At 37.5% G+C, this 26,350-nt stretch overlaps 1 protein-coding gene across 1 annotated transcript in view; it reads right to left on the reverse strand.

Moving 5' to 3' along the window:
- Positions 1–26,350, reverse strand: part of LOC149301036 (myomesin-3-like) — a 47,949-nt gene that overhangs the window by 4,544 nt on the left and 17,055 nt on the right. The window contains exons 8-29 of the mRNA XM_089484589.1: positions 18,612–18,752; positions 17,810–17,971; positions 15,489–15,630; positions 14,206–14,405; positions 13,703–13,756; positions 13,365–13,492; positions 12,363–12,546; positions 10,988–11,162; positions 10,526–10,647; positions 9,908–10,095; positions 9,462–9,588; positions 8,559–8,737; positions 7,920–8,034; positions 7,653–7,809; positions 6,919–7,025; positions 6,748–6,792; positions 5,068–5,204; positions 4,342–4,486; positions 3,905–3,964; positions 2,553–2,620; positions 1,275–1,385; positions 798–885 (exon numbers count right to left, since the gene is read on the reverse strand). Of these exons, the coding sequence (XP_089340715.1) occupies positions 798–885; positions 1,275–1,385; positions 2,553–2,620; positions 3,905–3,964; positions 4,342–4,486; positions 5,068–5,204; positions 6,748–6,792; positions 6,919–7,025; positions 7,653–7,809; positions 7,920–8,034; positions 8,559–8,737; positions 9,462–9,588; positions 9,908–10,095; positions 10,526–10,647; positions 10,988–11,162; positions 12,363–12,546; positions 13,365–13,492; positions 13,703–13,756; positions 14,206–14,405; positions 15,489–15,630; positions 17,810–17,971; positions 18,612–18,752 (2,835 nt within the window). The remainder of the gene's footprint in view (positions 1–797; positions 886–1,274; positions 1,386–2,552; positions 2,621–3,904; positions 3,965–4,341; positions 4,487–5,067; positions 5,205–6,747; positions 6,793–6,918; positions 7,026–7,652; positions 7,810–7,919; positions 8,035–8,558; positions 8,738–9,461; positions 9,589–9,907; positions 10,096–10,525; positions 10,648–10,987; positions 11,163–12,362; positions 12,547–13,364; positions 13,493–13,702; positions 13,757–14,205; positions 14,406–15,488; positions 15,631–17,809; positions 17,972–18,611; positions 18,753–26,350) is intronic.

Raw genomic sequence — 26,350 nt, forward strand, 5'->3', positions numbered from 1 at the left:
ACAGGGGCCTAGGATGGTAAGAGTCTGTGTCCTCATCACACATAGTGTATACTTTGTCCTGGCTAAATGTGATTCTTACCTTTTATCACTCAGAACCTTCAATAATGCAACCTGTTCTATACTTCAACAATAAATAATATCACTTGGAAAGTTAATGACATCATCTATAATTGAACATGTTGCTCTTGGAGCCTCTACCCATAAGACCTATCTTGCAGTTCATAGGTACTTTTTTAAATTAAAAATCTGAAAATCTTTGTTTTGCTAAAACTTACATTATTGGCCAACTAGACAACAAGAAACACTTGTAAAGATCATTCTATACTTGAAAAAAATTCTCTTACATGGAATGCGTCAGAACATGTGCCAGCTAGAAGTCATGAATCTGTACCATATGGTACATATTTTTTAATACATTTTTTGCTCAGAACTTATGTGTATATTTTCCTAAACATGACAGGAATGGATAAAAAAAACAGAAAGTAACTCAGAAATAAAAATGTGGGTACCATTACAATATGTCCCTTTGCAAAACAGAAAGTGTGTTGCTGTTTTCTAGATGAAGGCTACATACTGTATGTTATTATTTATTTGTAAAGCACCATCATTTCAGCGCTTTAAAATGGGTAAGCAGGACATAACAAATAGTACATAACAATTTTAATCTATGAAGCAAAAGGTAAGGAGGGCCCTGCTCAAAGAGTTTACAATCCGACATACTTTCTGTGGCTTCATAACCTTACTGTGCAGGATCATGAGTAGAATTATGCACATCAGAGTTGGAGAAGGCCACCTACCTTCCTTACTGAGATCCAGATCACTTACATCTTCCCCTCTGCTATCTTTCACAACAGCTTTGTAATTCCCTTTGTCTTCATTAGTAAACTAGAAAAATAGTGGAAAGCGTGTCTTTTTAGTTGTTTTGACAGAAAAACGTCAACTTTTTTGCGTTGCGTTGATGAGAAAAACAGTACTACTTTACATGTGTGCATTTCATGCCCATATAATTTGCCTTTGACCAACAACGACTCCATAAACTTTTGGTAGACCTTACCTGTAATAATTTGCTGTATAGAGTAACCCTGCTCTTATGAATCATCATGTAGCCATGATTATCAATTAAAACCTTACTTTTTTCAATTTCCATTATTAGCTTTGATGCAACATTTCAATGAAAAACACTGGTGTAGCTCTTATCTCCCTGTCTGGTTTTACTCTGTTATAGTATTGCTACAGTATTTTTAAAACAACCAATATTTCTGGGGTCTACTTACCTTTTCAATTGTAAGTTTTCCATCCCCACTCTGGCTATCGTATTGCCCCTTAGAAAGTGACTTTTTGTCCATAGACCACTTGAGAGTTGTTTCTTTAGTTATATTTGTTACCTGTATATAATAGATATTATATATCATGATATAATATATCATAGATAAGAGAATAATGACATTTTCTAAATAGTGTTGTAGCACACTGTAGCGTTGATTCATTAAAAAGTCAATTTGTCATCCAAGTTAAGGGTTAACTGCTCACACGGTCAACGTTCATAAAGCAACTTGTATACTCACTATATACTTTTCAGCCCATGAAAAGGGACTGCTCAATAAATAAAGCAAAAAAAGCAAAAACTTGTTGCAAAAAACATGCCTTCAGGTAATGGTTTGAAAAAAGATTTTTTGGTATTTATTTTTTGTATGTTACTTCCTCCTATCCCACAGGATAGCAGATGAATGACAGTAGAGAAGTATGCTGGGCTCTATGCCTCTCCAAAGGCTTTTTCCTACTTTAACCCCAATGGGTAAAGGGAGTGGGGCAAGGTGAGGAGTTACGGGGGAAGTTATGGCTGAGCTTCATGCCTCTGTGTCACCCGGGTTATTTAATTACCCTCCAATCCCACTGCACACAGTTGAGAGGGTGCCTGGGGGGATCCATTAAAAAAAATTACATTTTTCTAAATGTATTTATAGGGTTATGGGTTTGGTATGTGATAACTTCACAAGTTACCTTGTTTCCTCCTAAGGTGGGTTAACAAATCTGCTGGCTTGCTTGCTTGTTTCAACTTGTATTAACTTGTCTGTGCTGCAATATGCAGCTGCAAACTCAGTTTTTGCCAATTTATGTTTTAGTTAACATATAGTATATGTTAAACATGTACCAGTTCTTCTATATGTTGGTGAATGTCAAGGCAGCAATTAATTCCAAATCAACCTGTCCCACCACTCTGTCATGACCCATCAAGGTACATGTTAAAACACAGAAATAGAAGCATAGAAACATTATCATCATCTTATTTATACAGCGCCAAAAATTTAAGCAGCACTTCATACGATGCAAATATTCAAGGCGTATGACAAGACGAGAATTGACAGACTAAGACAAACCAATAGATTAACGTCTTTTAACAATAGGGCAAAGCTGTTCCTGTTATGATGTAAATACATATTTTTAAACAGTATTAGTTCTGTTTACAGCTTCTTAATTTACATATAAAGTAACAGTAAATGTTTTAAGACAAACATTTAAGTAATGTTCTAGGTTTTAAAAAAATAGTTTACCTTGCATATTATAATAACATGGCAGTCTTCTGTAACCTTCCACTGCAACTGCTCCAGAAAATGAGGTCCTGGAATGGAGAAACAGGGGATGTTCAATACATTATTATGTTTATCTTTTATTTACATAGCGCCAACAGTTTACGTAGCGCTTAATGCAATACATATAATCAAGGGGTATGACAAGACAATTGACAGACTTAGACAAACCGATACATTAGGTTGAGAGAGCCCTGCTCGCAAGCTTACAATCTTGAGATATAGAATATATGATTTTTATTAGAATCTAAACACATTTTTGTGAAACACAGACAAAATCAACCAGGATCTATAAACATTTGTTGTTCATTAAGTAAGGTTAAATTATCTGTACAAGAGCTCTCTGTTTGTGTCAGGCTTGTAGAGTTCATTGGGTTTTTGTGTGTGTCTGAACATTTCTAGATTGTTTTTTTTTTGTGGCTTACAATGTATATGTATAAGATGTATCCATTGTAGACACCTTAAATGCTGCACATCCCTTTGAATCACTTAGTAGATGTTCTGTTGCTTTCAATGTAGTTTAAAGTCCACTATGGCTATTTGAGGTTTAGTTGGGGAATCACATTTTCTACCATCATTTAACACCAAATAAAGATTACATGGCTGATTAAATGGGAGCCCAAGGTGCACTAATATATGCTTTATAAGGGAAAATTATACAATTTAATTACAGCGCAATTAAGTTGGATAATAAGGATAAAAATTAATTATGCATAAAAAATAAATGGGTGTGAAGTGCTATCCTAATTATCAAACTTTACAAAAACAGAATATTATCTCTCTTTTCTTACAGAGTTGGAGTTAAGCAGCTTTTTGTGGTGACATAGAACAAGGTAGAAATTGGCAGATCATTGATCATTGAATCGATTATATGTGTTAAACTAGCAGGCTATGGGTGAGATCTGACTATACAAGTTTTTGGCTCAAAGAAGAATATTGAATATTAGCCCACAATCACCACAACCTAGATTTTGTGGTGTAAATTTATAAAGATACACAAAAATGGACAAAGCAGGCATAGGTAATTGTTTATATGGAAGCTTACATCCATCAAAGGTAGAGCAGGTTATTTCCAACTTCTCATGATCTTGTTATAAAAAAGCAACACAGCCTCTCATAGAAAACTTTTTTGTTTGGAATATTTTTTTCATATAGTAAACAAGATGTACTTAAAAATATAATATACAATCGTAGGAGGCAATACTTTCCATATCATATTCGATTACATATTTCTATAAAATAGATTTCTATTTTTTATATTATTCTATAGTAAATTATTCTTTGATATTATTCTATTGTAGCTTTTGAATTCATACCGTTCTTCTTTTTCCACATGTTCTTTTTCTGGTTGGACTCATCCAAAATTTGATCAAACTCTGTAACAATGGAAATGATAATGTTTGAGTTATTTATTCACACAAAAGCTCATTGCATTAATAGACCTTCTGGCAGCTAAAGATTTTCATCATGCTTAATACGGTAATTTCATAATCCAATACCATATATGGTAAATGTTTTACACAAGATTGTATGTCCATACACATCTAATTAACATATATTCTTTTTCAGGGTGAGAAACTGTAAACTATTCACAGATTACTTTAAAATACATTGTACTTTAGTGGGGTTATCAGGGACATTTTACATATAACATCTCAAATCTAGAAACTTGCTAAAACTTATTTTAAAACAAACATTTCCTGATTATAGGTTTTGTGAAGTGATTTATGTGCAAAAAAAAAGATCCACTAACCTTCTCCAGTGAGGATAAGGCTGAACTGGTTTGATGCTTTTCCATCAGCCACTTTGGCTGTATATGTTCCTTTATCTTCCGTGCCAAAATCTTCCTTGATTATTTCAATGAGACCATTCTCTTTATCAAAATTTATCTTTCGTTTCTACACAAATGAAGTCATATTTTATGTTTATTGATTCAAATATTTGGCAAAATATTATTTAACATTATTATATCCCCCCCCAAGAAAAGGCAAACATTATTTTAATTAATCGCATGTATTTAAATAAAGTTTGTAAGCTGGAACTTGATGGGGCATGGTCATATGTTTGTGGTTAGGGATGGACAAAAGGTATAAAAAATTGTTTTCCAAAGACAGTTGCACTCTTTCTTTTTGAAAAACCTACTTCATGGAGGAAAATATGGGCAGATATAAGTTATTACGCAACAGGTTATCGTATAAGAACAGGTCAACATTAAAATCTAACATGACATGTCAATAACATGACCTTACAGGATATTCTGTTCCAGTGCCGAAGCACCAACATATTTCACTCTTACATATTTTATTCACTCTTAGTGTGTATTTTGGGATATATAAAGACTTAAACAAAACAGATTCACTTTAAATTAAGCATCCAATTTCTATATAAGAAAATAGGAACTTTTTCATACAGTTGCCGCCAGCTGGACAAAATTGACACTTAGCATGTATAGTATATAGCATAGAGACAATATACTTACTGGTGTAGTATTAATAATTTTGTCATTAAGAATCATCTCTAAGTCTGCAGCAGGAGACAACTTTTCCACTTGTAGCCAAAGCCGCACATCTCCATTTTCCAATACTTCTTTATTCCAGCCAGATATAAGCTGTATCACTAGAATCATAGAATTTGAATTTAAGGAAGAACTGCAATATCTAAAATAAGCATTATTTGAAAGTGATCTTGGACATAGTTAATTTCTGCTCGCTTCATAGGCTTTGAAACAAATGGGCTACTCCTCATTCATCTATTATCAGGAGGGACAATGTATTTCTTTGTTTGTACCTAGAAGTGTTGGGCAGCAGACCAAAGTAACTTACAGTTTCAAAACAGCAGCAATTTTGGGTAATATTTTCTTTAACAGAGGTACTACAAACAAATCCCTGGTGAAAAAAATTCAGGGAGGAAGTATTTTAGACATTGCTGGATCTCAGCATGAGGCTATGTTCTGCACATGAGTAAGATTATGAACTCTTTATCCTTATTCTTCTCTGTTAAGTGAATTAAATTGTATAGGCTGTAGACAAATAACATGTTTTTTAATTAAAAAAAAAAAAAAGAGCGAACTGGTGGGCACACCTTTCGGAGATGCAACTTAAATGAATAGATCTTGCAATAATTGCCGGTGTGCTTTTTTCGCCTTGTGCCAAAGAGGGGTTCCATCGTCACAAAGCCTGGTGTGAACAGGCAGCTTCGCCTCCGTTCTCACTTGATAAATATGCTCTCACTGACGCATTTGGCCTACCAATCAGGCTTCATCAAAGTGCTTGCATATACATATATATTCAAGGGACATTCGAAAAGCTTCCACACTTTTTGAAATATAAAATATATATATATATTCACTGGCCACTTTATTAGGTACACCTTGCTAGTACCGGGTTGGACACCCTTTTGCCTTCAGAACTTATTTTATTCTTTGGCATATTTTCTATATGGTGCTAGAAACATTCCTCAGAGATTTTGGTCCATACGGACAGGATGGCATCACGCAGTTGCTGCAGATTTGCCGGCTACGCATCCATGATGCGAATCTCCTGTTCCACCACAGGTGCTCTTTTGGATTGAGATCTGGCAAAGAGTATGCCATGAAGAATGAAGGCAGTTCTGAAGGCAAAAGGGGGTCCTACCCGCTCCTAGCAAGATGTACCTAATAAAGTGGTCAGTGAGTGTATATATATATATATATATATATATATATATATAAAACATCCAAAAATAGTTACCTGCAGTCCAGGGACTTCTTTAAATAATCACTCAAGAAACTGCAGTTTTCTAATCAACGTTTCAGTCTATTTATTAGACTTTCATCAGGACATCTACATATATATATATATATATATATATATATACACATCAAGTCATAATTAAATAATGGCCATTATGTGTCTGTACACAGTAAACAAGTCTTATAGCTTTGCTAATCAATTCATCATTATGGTAAACATCTTTTTAAATATAGGAAATTAATAAAACAATCTAATATATATATATATAAAAATACTATCATAAAAATATATTTTTAAGAATAATTTCTTATCCTCAATATGCATTGTATAAATAAATTACTCATATATTAATATACCTTACATAAGAAAAAGATGCTGCCATATAATTTCAAGTGCCTCAATTGAGTATTGTAGTTAGATTTACTTACATGGATGTTGCACATCATGGCTTTTCTTCAACAGATCTGCTAATTCTAAAAGGGAAGGAAATATGGATATTAGTTTTCATAAATATTAATTTTTAGGATAGTTTGGACCATTCCATCTCATCAAACTTCATATGTGGACCACAATTTGATATTTTCCAAATCTTTCCATACCTTCTTCTGTTAGTGTGTGGCTAGCAGATACCCCATCAGTGTTCAGCACCTCCACAGAATAAGTTCCTAGATCATCTGCAGATGGATTTGTTAACACTAGCTTGGACCTAATAGAACAAAACATATACAAATATGCATACATTAAAACTTTTTATTTCCCAATCATTATTCAACTTTATGCAACATGTTGTAGATGCCCAGTTTATTTCATGTATATTGTCAGCATTGTCATTATTAGATCATCTTGAATGAGACAATGTGGCTCACTGGGATCTCTGCCCTGGGTCAAACTTAGAGAAGCATTTTGATAAATACACCACTGTCCTCTCTACAATCAATTTGGACGATTGTTGCAAAAGTGGTATGTCTATGACAATTTCTCTGGACAAAAGTGCTAAGGGACACTGACAGGTTTCCTCAGCAAGATGGCTCATTTTAACTTTTTAGCAAATACCATGAAACGATAACCAGTATGTCTGGCCACTGTTAGGGTCAAAGCTGACCTTGGACCTTGTGTCAAATATATATACAGCTTCTCAGTCTTTGGTGTTTTATTTTGGACCACAGAATGTTTTCATTGTTTCTCAATAGGAAAAATATGGCCATTGGTTTTCATTCAGGAAGTACTATCACATAGCTCCCATGGAAACAATATTACACCGCCAATCCACAGGTTAAAAGCAGACATGCACAGGAATGTGAACAATGGATGAATAAGCGTTTATTAAGATTACTTATTTCCTTCTGTAGATATCTCTGTTTTCTCTGGATCTGGAGCTCCCTTGTAATCTTTTGACCAGATGAACTGGGGATTTTCTATTGGCTCCGGATTTTCAAAAGAAAGGAAAATGACTCCTTCGTCATCAACACCAACTTCTATCTCATTAGTACCTGTGAAATGAAAGAAGCTGGTATTGTAAAAGAAATGGCACACACATAAAAATAAAATAAAAAAAATAAATATATATATATATATATATATATATTGTAGCGGATCGCACCTGGTTTGGTTACAGCAATCACAGGATCACAGGGCAGAGATGGGCTCCCAGTTCCAGCAGAGTTAATTGGAATGACACGGAACTGGTATGGTTTTCCAGTCTCCAAGTCGGAAATCTATTAAACAAAAAAAACCATATTTGCTTTATTATGGTTTATATAACAAATAGTAATTATAATGATATATCTCCTAATATCCTAAAATAAATTGGTTCCAAAGGTCACAGAGGAGATGTTGGTTTAAAATGAAATGCACAGCTGGCATATCACTGTAAGAAATGTTGTCACAAACGAATATCCCACTGACTCTTAATAGCCTGTTAATTCATCGCCTGTGTCTTCTTTCCTTACCGAAGTGGGACCTCTCACTTTGTATTTGGCTTTTGGCCAATTGTGCTATGAATACAATGACGTTTAATTGTGGAGGAATAAAGCTCCTTGCCTAAACATAACAATTCTTCATTCTGTTCAATTAGAAATAGTCATACCTAAGTATTTTCAAAGTCCATGTCAAAGAAATAAAAAAGTAAGTCATATAGAGGTCATATGTGCTATCAAATATTACTGACCTTCAAAATGTTTACTATTGCTACCACTGCGGGCTTGATTGTAGTATAACATATATTGATTTCTATATTTACCCTCAGATGAGTGTCAGATGTTGGGCTTTCATTAATTTTCTTCCATGTATCAGATCCTTCCTCCTGCATCTCTATGAAGTAACCAGTGACTGAGCTGCAACCTTCATATACAGGAGGCTCCCAGTGGAGCATTAGTGAAGTGTTACGCACCTCTGTGCATCTTACATCATAAGGGGGACCTGGGAAAGATCATGTTATTAAGACATTACATTGACCAGAGTAGGACAATTACTTTTCTACCTAGTCTGACAATCTGTCTCCTATTTGCATTTAATACCATACCTAATCTAACTCAGTAAATTGTCTAATAACTGGGCATATGATGTTTTTCACAGTCCAGTGGCCAGCAAATTATTATATGTCATATCATAGAACATTACTAGTGTAAAGAAAAAACACTGTAACTTGTAAAATAAGTATGATATTCATATTCAAAATAGGAAGAAATTCAAGAAAATTTGATTCAGATGGTTTCTAACTACTCTAGGTCACTATCTAGGGGTCAGCATAGAATCCCAAAGAAAAAAATAATGCTCTATACCCAGCTTAGAACTAGCCCTATCAGTTAACTTTGGCTTCCTCATACAGGAGTCTTAAAGATTCCAGACAAGAGACAATCTTTATCACATCAGTAGTTAAGGGAAGACGGCATGCAGAAAGGGGTGTTAGTAAGGAATGGTCAAAAACAAGAACAATCAGCCAATCAATCCTTACAACAATTATATAGTCTCATTCACAAACGCAAAGAACACCTGTAGGAGAAAGTTTGTTGACATCCATGGATAGAACAACAGACTATAGAACAAAGCGTACAGTTAGAAGCATGAATAACTGAAATCTCAGTTTTACGTTGCAGAAAATGCCATGACAGCATGGAATTTATAGTCTGTCTTATTGTATTACCCGGCACTGCCATCGTCCACTCTTCACATTTGAAGAGGTCACTTGGTTCTGACATCTTTCCTACTCCTGCTGAGTTCATTGCTCTAGCTCGGAATTCATAAAAATGACCTTCATGTAGATCAGTTACCTTGTGAGAATATGAAGAGAAATCAAACGTTATCACTTGAAAAAGTTAAGAAATTCTAACAGATGCAAATAAACTATAGTCTAAAACAAATGTGCTGTTCCAACTATTCTAGCACATTTAGCAGTCTAAATGCAATGTTGCAAACACCAGTCCTAGCACTTTTCAAACAATTTCCAGAAATAATTATTTAATTGTTATGTGACACTTAACTGAAAACGCTTCTTAAACATTTGTGTTCTTTTAATGTGATTAAAACTTCAGAGGAAAGAGTATCCATTTGTCAGAACAAGAAAAACAATAGTTCATAAGTCTGCTGTACCTTGCATGTTCTCTTAGGAATTGGTTCACTTCTCACATCTTTCCATGTCAACTCCGATGAGTCATGCTGGTCAAGGTAGTATCCAAGCACTTCTCTGCCAGCTGTGAACTTGGGAGCTTTCCAGCCTATAGTCATTTCATCTTTCCCACAGCTTAAAAGCACGAAGTCATATGGAGCAGATGGACAATCTGGGGTAGCCAAAGGAAGACGTGTAAACATTTTTTTCATTTATTGTGAACCTGTAAGAGTCAAAGGTCTCATAAAAGTACCTTGTAGATTCTTACTGGGAAGTAATCACAAGTGTTTAAGTGATTAAGTAATCTTAATGTGTTTGGACTCTCTATGGCTACATTACATTGAGTAAACTAAGAGGATTGCAAAGCTTTAAAGAAACACAGACTCATTTTTCCATACTTTCTGTGAAGTTGATGGAGCTAGAATTCCACTACATGTCTTGTCCTTTAACTGGCCCATGTATGTGTCTAACTAGGTGGAGTTCCCTCTCTCTTATGGACCTGTAAGCACCTTTGATGTTAATGTTCAGCACGAGTCATACAGATGGAGTGACACATTTTTGGCAGTGGCATTAAAACACCTATTTGATGTTATGATACTCACAAATGGCCTGATTTATGTTTATAGGGTCAGATACAGGAGATCGTTCACTGAGCCCAGCTTCATTTACTGCTCTAACAGAGAACTCGTAATCCTTCCCAGTCTCCAGCTCAGGGACAGTAAACCTATAACATTTAATATTTTATAGAAAGAACTGCACACAATCTCATAACACTACAATTAAAGATCCACTAAAACGGTCAGAAAGGTTATTAAGAACAAGGAATATTTAGCTTTACACATATCAATTCAGCTGAACAAGTGTTAATGATAATTTTGAAAATTGAAATCATCATCAAGCCTAAGCATGTATTTATTTATGTATATATCCACATTTTCCAAACGTTCCCAAAAATTATAGTTTTTCAATAAAGATAAGTAACACATTTTTTTTTCTTTGTCATATAAACTTTCCCTCAACTATTAATTTTTATGTTGTTCTGTACAGACTTGCTTCATACATACCTTGTACATTTCAATGGCTTGTTGTTCACTGGTTGCCACTCAGCTTCCCCTGAGACCCGACTGTATATATAATAGCCAAGGATCTCTGGATCACATTCCACCTTACCCCACTGCACAACTGCTGAAGTGTTTGTGTCTCGTAGTGCCATCATATGATCTGGTGCAGGAGGAACAACTTGAAAATAATAAAAAAAATATATATTTGCTTATAGTTTTCAGTTCACAAACTATCATATTTTTTATATACCGTATTTATCGGCGTATAACACGCACTTTTTTAACTAAAATCCGGAGCTTAAACCCTACCTGCGTGTTATACGCCGATAAATCCGGGGTCGCAACTGAGGCAGGCGGCGGCGGCGGCCGCCAGCAGAGGAGTCCTGGATTTCTGCCAGTCAGGGGGGCCCAAGGGGTGCCGAGCGGTTGCTGAAGACAACCGCTCGGCAACTCTCGGGCCCCCCTGCCTGACAGATATACAGGAATCCTTTGCTGGCGGCGGCCGCCGCCACTGCCGCCTGCCTCAGCGCTTCAACTCCTGTGTTGGAAGCGTTTGTCTCGGGTGCCGGCGCTTTACGCTGGGCGCCGGCATATGACGTCAGACGCCGGCGCTCAGCAGTGAAGCGCCGGCACCCGAGACAAACGCCTCACGCTTCCAACACAGGAGTTTAAGGTAAGTGACCGGGGCGGGGGGGGAGATCCTGAGAAGGGGGGGTTAGGGAGTTAGAGGGGAGATCCTGAGAAGGGGGGGTTAGGGAGTTAGAGGGGAGATCCTGAGAAGGGGGGGTTAGGGAGTTAGAGGGGAGATACTGAGAAGGGGGGTTAGGGAGGGAGGTCTTACTGTGTGTGTCTTACTGTGTTTGTGTGTGTGTCTTACTGTGTGTGTGTGTGTGTGTGTCTCACTGTGTCTGTGTGTGTCTTACTGTGTCTGTGTGTGTCTTACTGTGTGTGTCTTACTGTGTTCATAGCTTATTCAGTTATTGTAATAAATATTTTAGCCCATTTTTTAGCTCAAAATATTTTTTCCTTTTTTTTCTCCTCTAAAATCTAGGTGCGTCTTATCAGCAGGTGCGTCTTATAGAGCGAAAAATACGGTATATATATATTTAGTTTTGTTATATGATCTATGCATTGTATTATTTGTAGCACTACTGGACATTCACTTCTTTTGAGGTTGTAAAGTAGAGCATATATTATGCAAACATTTTGTTTCTTCATATAAAAGTACCCATTGGTACTTTTTTGGCTTTATCCTCTACCAGTCTCACCATTGTTTTGCATGATACATTTTTGAGATGTGCAACTTTTTTTGTCTTGTTAAGGTGTAACATCACATTATGAAGTGTATTCATTTAAAAACCTTGCACAAGGCAATTACCTAGAGTTGCCCCAAGTGAGATGGGTTCACTTGGCTTTGAGTGATCACTTGCTCCATGTTTGTTTATAGCCTGAACTCGGAAACAATATGATTTGCCTTTATCAAGCTCAAATACAGCCAGCCTTGGAGAATTCACAGGTGTTTCCAGATTTATTCTCTGCCATTTGTTGCTGCCTGCAATGGACTAGACATGGTATTTTTGGTAAAAGACACAAATAAAAGAGTCATCGTAATAAGCAAATAAAGATAATATAGAATACATATAATAATATAGAATACAACTAAACAGATGCTCAAGACCAACATTAAAAATGTCTATACAAAAGTGTGTTAACAACAACACAAAAGTCCAGTCCCTGAGGTATATTGTTAGATTTATGTTCATTCCAATCCAGTTTAGAAATCGACACAAAATTACCTATTATATGTGAATTAACATCTCTGTACACACAAAGAAAAATATAGCTATTCATAAAGAACAAACTGAGCTTGCAGTGGAAAGTAAGAAGATAATTATAGGCTTTTTTTGGCTTTATGATAATTTTTATTTGCAAATAAAGTAGATAACAATGGGCACCCAAGTGGCACCCAGTTATGCAAATGTTTTTATGACCCATTGGGAACAAGAGTACAAGATTACACCTATGGTGAGCATGACTAAGTTGCCTAGTGCCCTTACAATATGGTTTTTGTGTGTAATGGTACAGAAGAGTCCTTGGGAAGTTTTAAAATATCTACACATTAAGAAATTAATTGTAGATATTGTCCCTATGTCCCTATAGGAGTGTGAGTGTGACACATAGGATTTTTTTTGTGGCTCTATTAGCCTACTTTTTTCTTTTTGATATTGACCTTTGTTTGAAATGTGAATACTCTGAGTACATATCTCTTCAAAAAAAGCAAATAAGTATTAATTTTGTATTGCACACCCTCATTTTTTTGCACTTGTGGATTACTCTTGTTTAGTTATTTAATAAGTGGAGACAAAATAAGCAGATTTACCTTTTCTACATAGTAAGACAGAGGTTCTTTCCCATGTGGTTCTGGTTCATCCCAGCAAAGCACAATGTAATCTTCACTGACCTCCCCAGCATGGACATTAGAAGGGGGCGAAGGGACTTTGACAGTTTCTTCTTTAATAGAAAGAGCACAAGAAAGTGGGCGTCATTTTGGCGCTATTAGTTTAATGATTTTTTTTGTTTCTAAATCTGTTCATACACCGAACATTGCTTGAGGTAGTTGATTGCAAATTTATAAAGAGCTTAGTGAAGTTCAGCAAATTATCTGTTATTGAAAAAAATTGTACTTTTGCATCTCTTGGCCTGAAAATAAAAACTTACCAATTAAATCATCTTTGCTAACAATGATCTTTCTGCCTTCATCATATGGGATCTCTAGATATAACAAAAATACAGATGTTATTATTGTTCAAACACAATGATTCGCTCCAATAGTTGGCTTGTGTTTTTATATATTTCCTATGTATTTTTGGTAAAAATGACATAAATAACATCAGCAATGTTAATGCTTTGTAGGTTGGATGTTTCAGGGTAATTATTTAATTACATTTCCATGATGTTATTTATAATTGCAGTGTCAGTCATAACTTAACTGTGTGTGTTTGTGTTAGCTGTAGCAATACTTGAAACGACCACCATCTAAAAAATTAACACACCTTTCTTATTTCTCTTTAAAAGCTAAATGGTCTAGCTGTGGCATAACAGATCTATACATTTTATTAGATCAAAGCTAAAAATTGTACATACATATCTTACTTTCCTCACTGAACACTTGTATGGCAAAGTTCCTTAAAGCTATATCAGACATCACAACAAAAGCGAACCTATTGCTCTTTCTTCTTTAGCAGAGTCTCTCATGGTGACGGGTTCACTGGCCTTAGATGGAAGACTAACACCAGCTTGGTTTACAGCTTTCACTCTGAACAGATATGTCTTTCCTTCAATAAGACCAGACACAGGGAATCTACAGATCTTTGTTGGGACTTCATGGCACTGTATCCACTGACTGGATGATACATCACACCTTAAAAGATGAAAGTCCATATTATTATAGAATAGAATTTTTAAACCTTTATTTTGTGACATGTAGAGGAGAATTTAGAACAATAAGTGGAGCATCCCAAAAGCTTAGTGAATGTACTGTTTTACTTAACATGTATTGGGGTTAACCAATACTAGAATGCACATTGACAGAAGCCTACTTCTACAGTATTGCCTGCATGGATTCTAGTACCTTGCTATATATGGGTAAAAGAAGATTTAGTGAGGGAGCTGAAGCTATTTAGATATTATGGAGGGATAATACCTTCAAATAGGAGATAGGTTTAGGTGTAATTTGGTGGGAGTCAGACTATTTTAAGGAAGAGGAGTTATGGTTCCATGTGCCACTCATGTAATGTACGCAAAGGCACACAGTGGGCACCGTTTCAGTGTTTGCATGTACAGCAATACGGACGTCAATGCCTAGGGTCCTAAGGATGACTTACTCCAGGTCCACAGCTGCTTCCTCTAAGCAACACTGAACACATGTTCACCTTTTTACACGACTATTTATGTTATCATAGCTTATGTATATATATTGAAACCAGTTGGGCCTGTTTGGTAAGCTTTATATTTTTTATCGTAGACAGCTACAACAATCCTGACAATCTATTAAATATATGTAGTGCCTGGAATAGAATTGTGACGCGAAAGGGTTAATAGTGTGAAGAAGGCATATGGGAGTAAGGGTTAATATGTTGTTTTTGACTATTCTCTGTATAAAGTATAGCAGGCACTTTAAATGATGATGATGTTGATGTTATATGAAATGTTCTAGTTTGGCTGAACACAGTTCACGATTTCCTTGAACCAGGAATGCTGGGAGTTTGAGAACCCAGACTGACAGGATACGGGGTACAGCATTTATAAATTGTGTGGGAATTAACCACACAATTTATAAACAATAGTTAATGAGCGTGATCACACGGACAGATATTTATAAACAATTTCATGTATTACTGAAGGATATAAAAGTGTATCCTCAAACCTATTAACCCCTGTCTGTCAACGCAGGTGTGTGCAGTCGTGGGTTAAAACAATATACAATATCTTCATTTGTACTGACCTCTCAACATAATAACCATGCACAGAGCTTCCTCTGTCATTACTCGGAGGGGTCCAAGATAAAAGCAGACAATCTTTATGGATATCATGGCACCGTACACAAAGAGGAGACCCTGGTGCCCCCAATGCTTCTGGCTCAGCATCTATAGAAAATAGAAATAAAACTTTTTCCTTCCATTTGCTGGCACCTCTAGAGCTGGTCAATCAATTTTCTACATCTATTACCCTCAGCACTCAGTGACCCCACTCTGGTCTATGTGGTCTTTGGTTGCTGCTGTTCCTAAAGGCTTCCCCTTTTGAATAACACCACTCACAGTTGATGGTGGAATATCTAGCAGGGATGAAATTTCACGAACAAACCAATTTTCATGACTGCATGGCTAGGTGCTTAATTTTATACACCTGTGGAATCTGAATTCAATAAATAAGAAGTGTGTCCCAATACTTTTGTCCATGTGTTCTTAGAATCCTCTCTATAGATTTTAGAATCAGTATATCTCATACAGCATGTTATCATGAACAAGATATAAATGTTTGCAATATCAGGAATAAATACATGGCAGTAAGAACCATGTTATAGAAGGTTTTCTAATTAAGCAGTGAAAGGGAGATATTGATTTTTTTTATATGGCACCATCATATTCTGCACTGCTGTACAATAGATAAACATATACTGATTTGGACAGAAACAAGATGAGACAAGATGAGAAGGGCCCTGTCCAAGTAAATTTGTGATCAAGAAGATAAACGTAAGGAATCATAACATTCACTTTGGGGCGTGAAACAAGCATTATAATATAATATCTTTTTATTTTGGAGACCCACATTTTTTAAGAACAAAAATATAAATGGACGATGCTCCTACTAAGAGAGCTCATATCCTATTGCCTAATGACCATATGCTGACAATACTATTTGCCCAGTGAACTGTCTCGCTCTGTTACCGGTGATAAGAGGGTTTCATGTTTGGGTCATGAACCTACAGGTAAAGCAGCCCTAGTACACATAAAGGTTATGACAGTGCTGGAGTTAGCATCTGCTGTGCCGGGTCAATGAGGAATCGTGACATTTAACTACCTGTTTGTACAAGAGCTACACAGTGTTAGTCTTTGGATAACAATATAGCTTTGGTGGAATAAGAGAAGGGATTATATATTAGCGATTGCTAAATTATATCAACAAGGAAACAATGTTTAATAGATCCGTATCCAACAATGGATATTATCCAACCTCATTAAAGGTACTGTCACTTTGACCCTAAGAAAAACCCATGACCGTAAGCAAGTTTTGCAGAATGGTTCAGCACCATGATTAGCCATAGAAAGGACTCGCAGAAGAAGGCCATTGTTCATATTAAACTGGAGGGGCATTTCACTTGAATCGCTGGGTTTTTTGGTAAAGTGGTGAATCCATACAGTTCTTACATATAGCATCTATCACTTGGGTATTTATAGCTGCTTATGTGATCAGGGCTGGCCCAAGACAAAATGCCGCCTGGGGCGAAGTTTAAAATGCCCCCCCCATTATCTACCCTTCCTCTCCCTGCCGCCCCCCAATTATCTACCCTTCCTTTCCCCCCCCCGTCCCCCGTACTTACCTTTCAGCAGTCCCGCGGTGAGTCTCCCTGCTCGGTCTCGGTGCCAGCTTGTAATGCTGAGCGCCGGAAATGACATCATCTTCCGGCGCTCAACATTACAAGCTGGCACCGAGACCGAGCTAGAGGGCTCGCAGAGGAGAGAGTGAGGGGCGCCGAGCGGGTACTGACAACTTGGTAAGATAAAACCACTCAGCGCCCCTCCCTCTCTTCTCGGCTTTAAAAAAAAGGGCTTGGGGCAAACTGCCGCCTGGAGCGGTTGCCCCACTCGGCTCCATTGTCGGGCCGGCCCTGTGTGTGATGTCGAATCAAAACTGAATTCAAATGAATAAAAAACAAAGGTATTTCCTCTTTACAGTTACCCATGAAACACTGTATAAGGTGTATAAACATGACATTACTTATCAGGGATGATTGGTTTCTTCAAACAGAGAGCAAAACTTTTAAAACTGCAATGAAAACTTTGCAGTTTTTACATTTTAATAACTAAAATACAGTAATTACATTTTAATAGCTAGTACATATTAAAAAAATGCACCTTTCTTAAACATTAAAGAATGGTATGTTGATTGCTTTTGTTATCTAAACAGTGAATTATGGTGACAATAAAGGATTTATAAGTACCTACAGATAAAGTCTGCTTTTGTTCAGGAACACAGAGTCAATTTGTTTTATAAACCAACAGAGGTAGATCACTGTGAGTTGGAAAGGTCTCATGCTCTGCTCACCTCTGACAAAAAGATAGGCACTTTGTTCCTGATGTCCAGACGGAGCTGGCACACTGACTGTATACAGTCCTTCATCTTCTTTGTAAACCGGGGACCCACTGAGAGACACTTCATTACCCAAGCAGGTTGTTCTCCTACGTCCCGAGTCCTTTAGCAATACCCCTGGAACAAACACGGTAGAATAGATATGAAATAAAACACACATTTAACTTATTAAGTTAGATGATGAAACATGGTATCCATTGGATTGAATATAGTTTGTTACCGGGTTAGTTAGTTTTAGCTAATACAATTAGCCTCATATTTCAATGTTCTAATGATGTTATTGAGACGTTCAGCAAACTTTTACATATTTTATGAATTTGCTGTCCTTTATGAGGAACTATCACCTACACAACTATTGCATTATTAAATTAATTAATTGATTAATTAAAACTACTACTACCTATTTCTTTATCTGTTCTGAACACTCCTAAATAAATAATCATATTTACTTCTAAGGCTCTCAGAAGCAACATTTCACCAAAAGAGAGGTAACACAATGGGGTAGAAAATAAAACAAACTATGAGAACAGTATTTCAAGGGCCTATGTGCTGATGTCTCAAGGAGCTCTCTTAATACCCAATATTATTACCACTATTTATCTCAGAAGCTAAAAGGGAGGTGGACATGTTATGTCATTTAGAAACCTACACTCCTAGAATAATTTTTGCAATAATGAACCCATAAGTAAAGAGAGTTTCAGGTTTTGAAACATAAACATATACATTCATTGATTTCAGAACAAAGGAGTTTACGTACCATCCCTAAACCAGTGAACACTTGGTCCATGCCTTTCTAGGCTAGAAGATACAGAGCAGGACAGGGTAAAATACTCGTTCTCTCTAGCAAACACAGGTTTTAGTACACTGGTGAACTCCCCTTCATAGACCGGTAAGAGAGCTACAATAGAATAAATGGAGAAGGAGTCACTTTCCCTTCAAGAAAACAAGCATAGCAAAATATTTAATCGTCATCCACACACATTATATTTCCAGCTTCCCAGCTTTTCCCACCTCAGTGTTACAATAATGTATATAACTGGACAGCCATAAAGCAACTTTATTAACGTGAAACTAATTAATACATTAAAATCCAACTGGGAAACATTTGAAAGGGAAACACAAAGTTTATTCACTAAAGAGGGCGTTTTTATCAGTTATCACTATGCAACATAAAAGCCTGAACCCAGGAAGCTTCGTCTGCGGGAAGGGTTGAGAAGGCCCGGTATAATGTATAGTTAAATGAGTTAACAAGAGTTTTAAGACATCTCCCATATTACCCATGCATTGGGGCTAACTTCCCTTTTGTGAAAAGACTTACTGTGCTTTCTCCTTATGTTTAAGCAATTCAAGGCCCTTGGTTGTTGTCCACTAGATTTGAATATGTGAATACATTTGTTTTAGGGCTGTCTGTTGGCACATTTTTTTCACCTCCGAAGATAAGTTGTATTTGTGAAGTAGTTCTTTGAAGAAATGTCACTAATCACAATATACATCATGCAGGACCAACGTAACCATTCTCACAGAAGAAGCTCAATGGGAAGCTTAATGCATGACGTTAGAGAGGTGGTATGTATATGAATCTACTACAATTCAATGCTTAGTGAATAAACCTCAAAGTATTCATTGAGCTTCAAGTATCAATTATAGGCTGTCCACACCACCAATGTCAGTGATCCCGATGATTGCCAAAAAACAAGTGATTCAGGTTTTTTTACCCCTAATTTTATGAGCTTCCTAATCTCCTTGTTGAACAGATGCTTATCTTTGTCTCTTCTTGGCATTAGGAAGTAAGTTCTGGCACCAAATCATTTTATGTGTAACATTCAAAATATACATAATTGTAATTTATGTAACTCTAGGCATAAATCATGGAATAATAGGTAAAGAAAACTGAAAGACTGTTAATTTGTAACTAGAAGGCAAACAGCAGACAAAAGCTGCAAGCATATCTAAATACAATGTTAGGATTGGCGTGCATTTCTTGCCAAAACTATGAATACCCTCTCCAAAATGCATTTTGATGAGAATGCACCTTATATAGCTTCAGATCCATAAAACCCAATTCTGCATTAGACAAATTATTTATTGTGTGTTACCAAGCTAATTTTTGAATTTAAGGCTGGAAACCTTACTCACATTAGCTGGGTTGTGACCCATGGCCTTCCACTGAAAGCTCAAGCTATTGGAGTCTAATAGAATTCAATAGCACATAACTTTTTTTTTCTCATCTCATCAAATAGAAGTCTGACTACAAGAGTAAGATCCAGAGACCATGCAGCGCTGCAGAGGACCTGTATCCTCCTCTCTGATCAACTTCCGGTTGAATTAATATTTACTAGTAAAACATTCTTCCTATAGGGAAGTCTTATATTCAGGCTTTTTCTTTTATCCCTAAATTAATATTCAAATTTTGGGGGGTCGTCTTATAATACAGTAATTTAAAAAGGGTGCACTATTATTATTATCCTTTATTTATATAGCGCCAACAGTTTACGCAGCGCTTAATACATCACAATATGATGCATTATAACTTGTCCTTCAATAAGGGAACTCTTAGAGGAGCCACAAGAACTATGCACTTTAGGAGGGCAAAGTTTGATCAACTAAGAGAAGCCCTTAACACTGTAAATTGGGAAAATGTCCTCAAAAACAAGAGTACAGACGCTCAATGGGAGATTTTTAAGAATATCTTAAATTCTCACTGTGAAAGGTACATACCGTATGGGAATAAAAGAGTCAGGAACAAGAGAAAACCAATGTGGATAAATAAAAATGTAAAGGGGGCAATAAATGGCAAAAAAAAAGGCATTTAAGCTACTAAAACAGGAAGGCAGTGAGGAAGCACTAAAAAGCTATCGGGAAAAAAATAAAATATGTAAAAATCAGATAAAAGCAGCAAAATTGGAGACAGAAAGACTCATTGCCAAAGAGAGTAAGACAAACCCCAAAATGTTCTTTAACTATATAAATAGTAAAAAGGTTAACAATGAAAGCGTTGGCCCCTTAAAAAGTAATGAGGGAGAAGTTATAGACGGGGATCAGGAAAAAGCTAATCTATTAAATATATTCTTCTCTGCTGTATTCACAGAGGAAAATGAAATGCCAGGTAATATACAGCAGGATGAGATAAATGCCCCAGTACATGTCGCCTGTCTAACCCAGGAAGAAGTGCAGTGCCGCCTAAAAAAAATCAAAATAGACAAATCACCAGGTCCAGATGGCATTCACCCCCGCGTTCTAAGGGAGTTAAGTAATGTAATAGACAGACCCCTATTTCTAATATTCAAGGACTCTATAGTGACAGGGTCTGTTCCCCAGGACTGGCGCATAGCAAATGTTGTGCCAATATTCAAAAAGGGGACAAAAAGTGACCCGGGGAATTATAGGCCTGTTAGTTTAACTTCTGTTGTGTGTAAACTGTTTGAGGGTTTCCTAAGAGATGCTATTTTGGAGTATCTCAATGAAAATAAGTGTATGACTCCATATCAGCATGGGTTTACAAGGGATCGGTCCTGTCAAACTAACCTGATCAGCTTTTATGAGGAGGTGAGCTCAAGACTGGATCGGGGTGAATCGCTGGATGTCGTATATCTTGATTTTTCCAAAGCATTTGATACGGTGCCACATAAAAGGCTCGTACATAAAATGAGAATGCTTGGGCTGGGGGAGAATGTGTGTATGTGGGTAAGTAACTGGCTCAGTGATAGGAAACAGAGGGTGGTTATTAATGGTACATACTCTGAGTGGGTGACTGTTGCTAGTGGGGTACCACAGGGGTCAGTTTTGGGTCCTATTCTTTTTAATATATTTATTAATGACCTTGTAGAGGGATTGCATAGTAAAGTATCAATCTTTGCAGACGATACTAAGCTCTGTAACGTGGTTAACACAATAGAGGACAGCGCACGATTACAAATGGATCTGCATAGGTTGGAGGCTTGGGCTGGGATGTGGCAGATGAGGTTCAACACAGATAAATGTAAGGTTATGCACATGGGGAAGAAAAATCCAGGCTGGGAATATGTATTAAATGGGAAAACACTGGGGACGACTGACATGGAAAAGGACTTAGGAGTTTTAGTTAACAGTAAATTTACCTGTAGCGACCAGTGTCAGGCAGCTGCTGCTAAGGCAAATAAAATCATGGGGTGCATCAAAAGGGGCATAGATGCCCACGACAAGGAAATAATTCTACCCCTGTACAAGTCACTAGTCAGACCACACATGGAATACTGTGTACAGTACTGGGCACCAGTGTACAAGAAAGATATAGTGGAGCTGGAGAGGGTTCAAAGACGGGCAACCAGAGTAATAAGGGGAATGGGAGGACTACAGTACCCAGAAAGATTATCAGAATTGGGGTTATTTAGTTTGGAAAAAAGACGGCTTAGGGGGGACTTAATAACTATGTATAAATATATAAGGGGACAGTACAGAGATCACTCCCAGGACCTATTTATACCCAGGACTGTATCTATAACAAGGGGACATCCTCTACGGCTGGAGGAAAGAAGGTTTCTACACCAGCACAGACGGGGGTTCTTTACAGTAAGAGCGGTGAGATTATGGAACTCTCTGCCAGAGGAAGTGGTGATGGTAAACTCAATAAAAGAGTTCAAAAGGAGCCTGGACGTGTTTCTTGAAAGCAATAATATTACAAGTTATGGATATTAGATTAATAGGGACAGAACGTTGATCCAGGGATTTATTCTGATTGCCATATTTGGAGTCGGGAAGGAATTTTCCCCCTGGTATGGGGCAATTGGCATCTGCTTCATAAGGGTTTTTTGCCTTCCTCTGGATCAACACAGTAGGGACACAATATGTATATAGGTTGAACTTGATGGACTTTGGTCTTTTTTCAACCTTATGAACTATGTTACTATGTTACTATGTAATACAATACATAAATTCAAGGGATATGACAAGACATGAATTGACAGACTAAGACAAACCGATACATTTGGTGGAGAGAGCCCTGCTCGCAAGCTTACAATCTAGAGGGAAATGGGGTGACAAACATAAGGCATAGAGAAAGGGTGAGAGGTAGTGTGGGGTTGTATCGATGACAAGGAGGTTCTAGCAGCTAAGATGGTATGCTTCTCTGAAGAAGTGGGTTTTTAGATGTTTCTTGAATGTCGGGAGGGAGGGTGAATGCTGAAGGTTCCTTGAGAGTAGATTCCAGAGATATGGGGCAGCTCGAGTGAAATCTTGTAGACGGGAAAAGGAAGAGGTGATGAGTGAGGAGGAGAGCCTTAGCCCATGGGAGGAACGTAGGGATCGAGTAGGAGAGTATTTTCTAATGAGGTCAGAAATGTACGGAGGAGCAGTATTATGGATGGCCTTATTTGTCAGTACCAGGATCTTAAATTTAATTCTAAAAGGTAATTGGGAGCCAGTGGAGGGTTTCACAGAGGGGGGAAGCAGAAGAGGAGCGACGTGCAAGGAAGATGAGCCTAGCAGCGGCATTTAGGATAGACTGTAGAGGAGAGAGTCGAGACAGTGGAGTGCCAACCAGAAGAGTGTTGCAGTAGTCAAGATGGGAAATGATAAGGGAATGAACCAGGGTTTTTGTGGATTCCTGGGTGAGGAATGGGCGGATACGAGAGATGTTTTTTAGGTGCAAGCGGCAGGATCTGGCGAGGGACTGAATGTGAGGGATGAAGGAGAGGTTTGAGTCAAGGATGACCCCAAGGCATCGGGCCTGGTTAGTAGGAGAGAGATAGTCGTGTTTTTAATGGTGATAGAGAATTCAGGTAGTGGAGTGGAGATGGAGGGAGGGAAGATAATGAGTTCAGTTTTAGAAAGATTAAGTTTCAGGTAGCGTTGTGACATCCATGAAGAAATAGCAGACAAGCAATTGGTAATACGGGACAGGAGAGATGGAGAGAGATCAGAAGACAGGTAGATTTGGGTATCATCTGCATATAGGCAGTGGCGACTCTAGAAACAATATATAGGGGGGGGCACACAAGATACCACAGTCAAACTGGGGGGGCATTAATAATTTCCACCATTAAATCATACCACTGAAAAAACATATATATATATACACACACACATATATATATATATATATATATATATATATATATATATAGCCAAAAGTAATGTGCTATGGAATGATAATTTTGTTATTGGATAATACAATACTTAATCATTCAACATGGGAAGCCTGAAGCCACAATTTAGTACGACTAATCCTGGAAATCCTTTAAACAACACAATACCTTAACTTTTGCACTAAATGATTTCAGGGCCTAATATTAGATCCTGCTGCTGATATATATATATATTAGCCCCTGCTGCCCATATATAGTAATATTAGCCCCAGTTGCCGATATATATAAATATATATATAAATATTAGACCCTGCTGCTGATAGCAGGTATAGATCAACACATTAACACACAAACCCAGCTTTGCATGTATAGATCAATTGAAATTCACTTGTGATCTCAGCACTGAAGGTATATATCAAATCAACAGAATCAGACATACAAATCCTGTATTTGCAGGTATACAATAATAATATATGAAACGTAGCATTGTAGGTATAGATCAAATAAATACATGGAAACAGCATTGCAGGTATTAATCAACCGAACAAGACATACAAACCCTGTATTTGCAGGTATACATAAATAATGTATGGAAACATAGCATACCAGATATGGATCTACAGAATAACACAGAAACCCAGCTTTGCAGGTGTAGATCAATTGGAATTCACATAAAAACACAGCATTGAAAGTATATTTAAAACCCCCTAAATTACAGGCATAGATCACAGGTTGCACACCCCAAAGCCAGCCCTGGCGTCCACACTGCCCACATAGAACCTTACCAGCAACCAGATAACACACATACGATTTGCCATCTTTGTCCCATATACACCCTGCCTGTGCCATCTTGGTCCCCAAGGCTCAAACATCCTGCTAGTGCCATCTTTGCCCTTCCACAATTATACATCTATGATACACACAAACACATTAACTCATGCTCTCCCTCATTCAGACAATTCATCCACACATTAACGCATGCTCTCCCTCATTCGGACAATTCATCCATTTTAAGAAACTACGCCCCTTGGAGCTTCAAATGAGGGGCTACATGTATTTCTAGGACAAAAGTTGAGTGCACAAATAATGATGGAATATGTCGCTTTGGCTAGAAAATATGTTTTTTCTAACCATAGCGACATGTTCATTTGTGTCTTGCGCACTCCAGGTTTGTACTAGAAACACATGCAGCCCCTCATTTAATGCGGCAAGGGGTGTAGTTCTTGCAAATGTGTACTTTTTGTGCCATAATTTAACTTCCTACGTGAGCAGTAATGCCACGTCAAGGCTTCACCCTAATTACTGATCATTCACACACCTTTCATATCCCCATTCACCCCATTAATCGTGGGATTAAAAATTAGTATCGGCCATTTTTAAAAAGGGAATGTGACTTTTTATAGCTATATGATCACTGTGGTAACATTGGCTACCACAGTGATCATTTAGCTAGAATACTTAAACTTTTTTTTTTTTAAAGTTAAACTACTTTATGTTTAAATAATTTAATTTGGGGGTCTCTAGGCAATTTTGATCTTTTTTTATCTGCCTTTAGAGACACCCAAATAATTTTTTTAGTATTTTTTATTCTTATTTATTATTCTTTTACAAGCTATATACCGTTGGAAAGGTGAGGTACAGGCATCAAAGCAGCATGCCCCCATACCTCTTTAACTGACAATTGTCAGTTGTTAATAAAGTTGCGCGAGACGTCACCAGCCGGATCGGGTGGCCCCGGTGATGCCCTTCAGTTTGGGGGCAGATCGCCAGGGTAGGTGGTGATGGAGGTCCACAGACCTCCATCAAGGTAGGGTAGTGCAAGTGACGGCATGGTGCCGTCGTTAGCACCTGACTGTGACTGCTAGCGACGGCACCATGCCGTCGTTAGCAGTCAAGGGGTTAAAGTCCCATTGCGGGCTGTCCTGGGTGGCTCCAAATTCGGTGGGGGGGCAACAGGAGGGGCAAGGAATATCCTAGGGGGGGCAATTGCCCCCCTGTAGCGACACCACTGCATATAGGTGATACTGGAGGCCAAATGAGTTGATTAGTTTGCCAAGAGAGGAAGTATAAAGAGAGAACAGCAGAGGGCCAAGGACTGAACCTTGGGGGACACCAACCGAAAGTGGAAGGGGCGATGATGTCTTGCCAGAGCAGGAACGGTTAGACAGATATGAGGAGATCCAGGAGAGAGCTGTATCTCGAATGCCTATAGAAGCAAGCGAGTCTAGAAGAAGGTGGTGATCAACAGTATCGAAAGCAGCAGAGAGATCCAGTAGAATTAGAATAGAGTAGTGACATTTTGCTTCGGTAGAGAGCAAGTCATTGGAGACTTTTGTTAGAGCTGTTTCAGTAGAGTGAAGGGGTTTGAAACCAGACTGTAGAGGGTCAAGGAGGGAATTAGAGGAGAGGAAGTTAGTGAGGCAATTGTACACAA

This window comes from Sceloporus occidentalis, unplaced genomic scaffold (genome assembly GCF_023333645.1).
Source record: "Sceloporus occidentalis isolate IW3139 unplaced genomic scaffold, rSceOcc1.0.p SCAF_22, whole genome shotgun sequence".
Classification (NCBI taxonomy): Eukaryota; Metazoa; Chordata; class Lepidosauria; order Squamata; family Phrynosomatidae; genus Sceloporus; species Sceloporus occidentalis.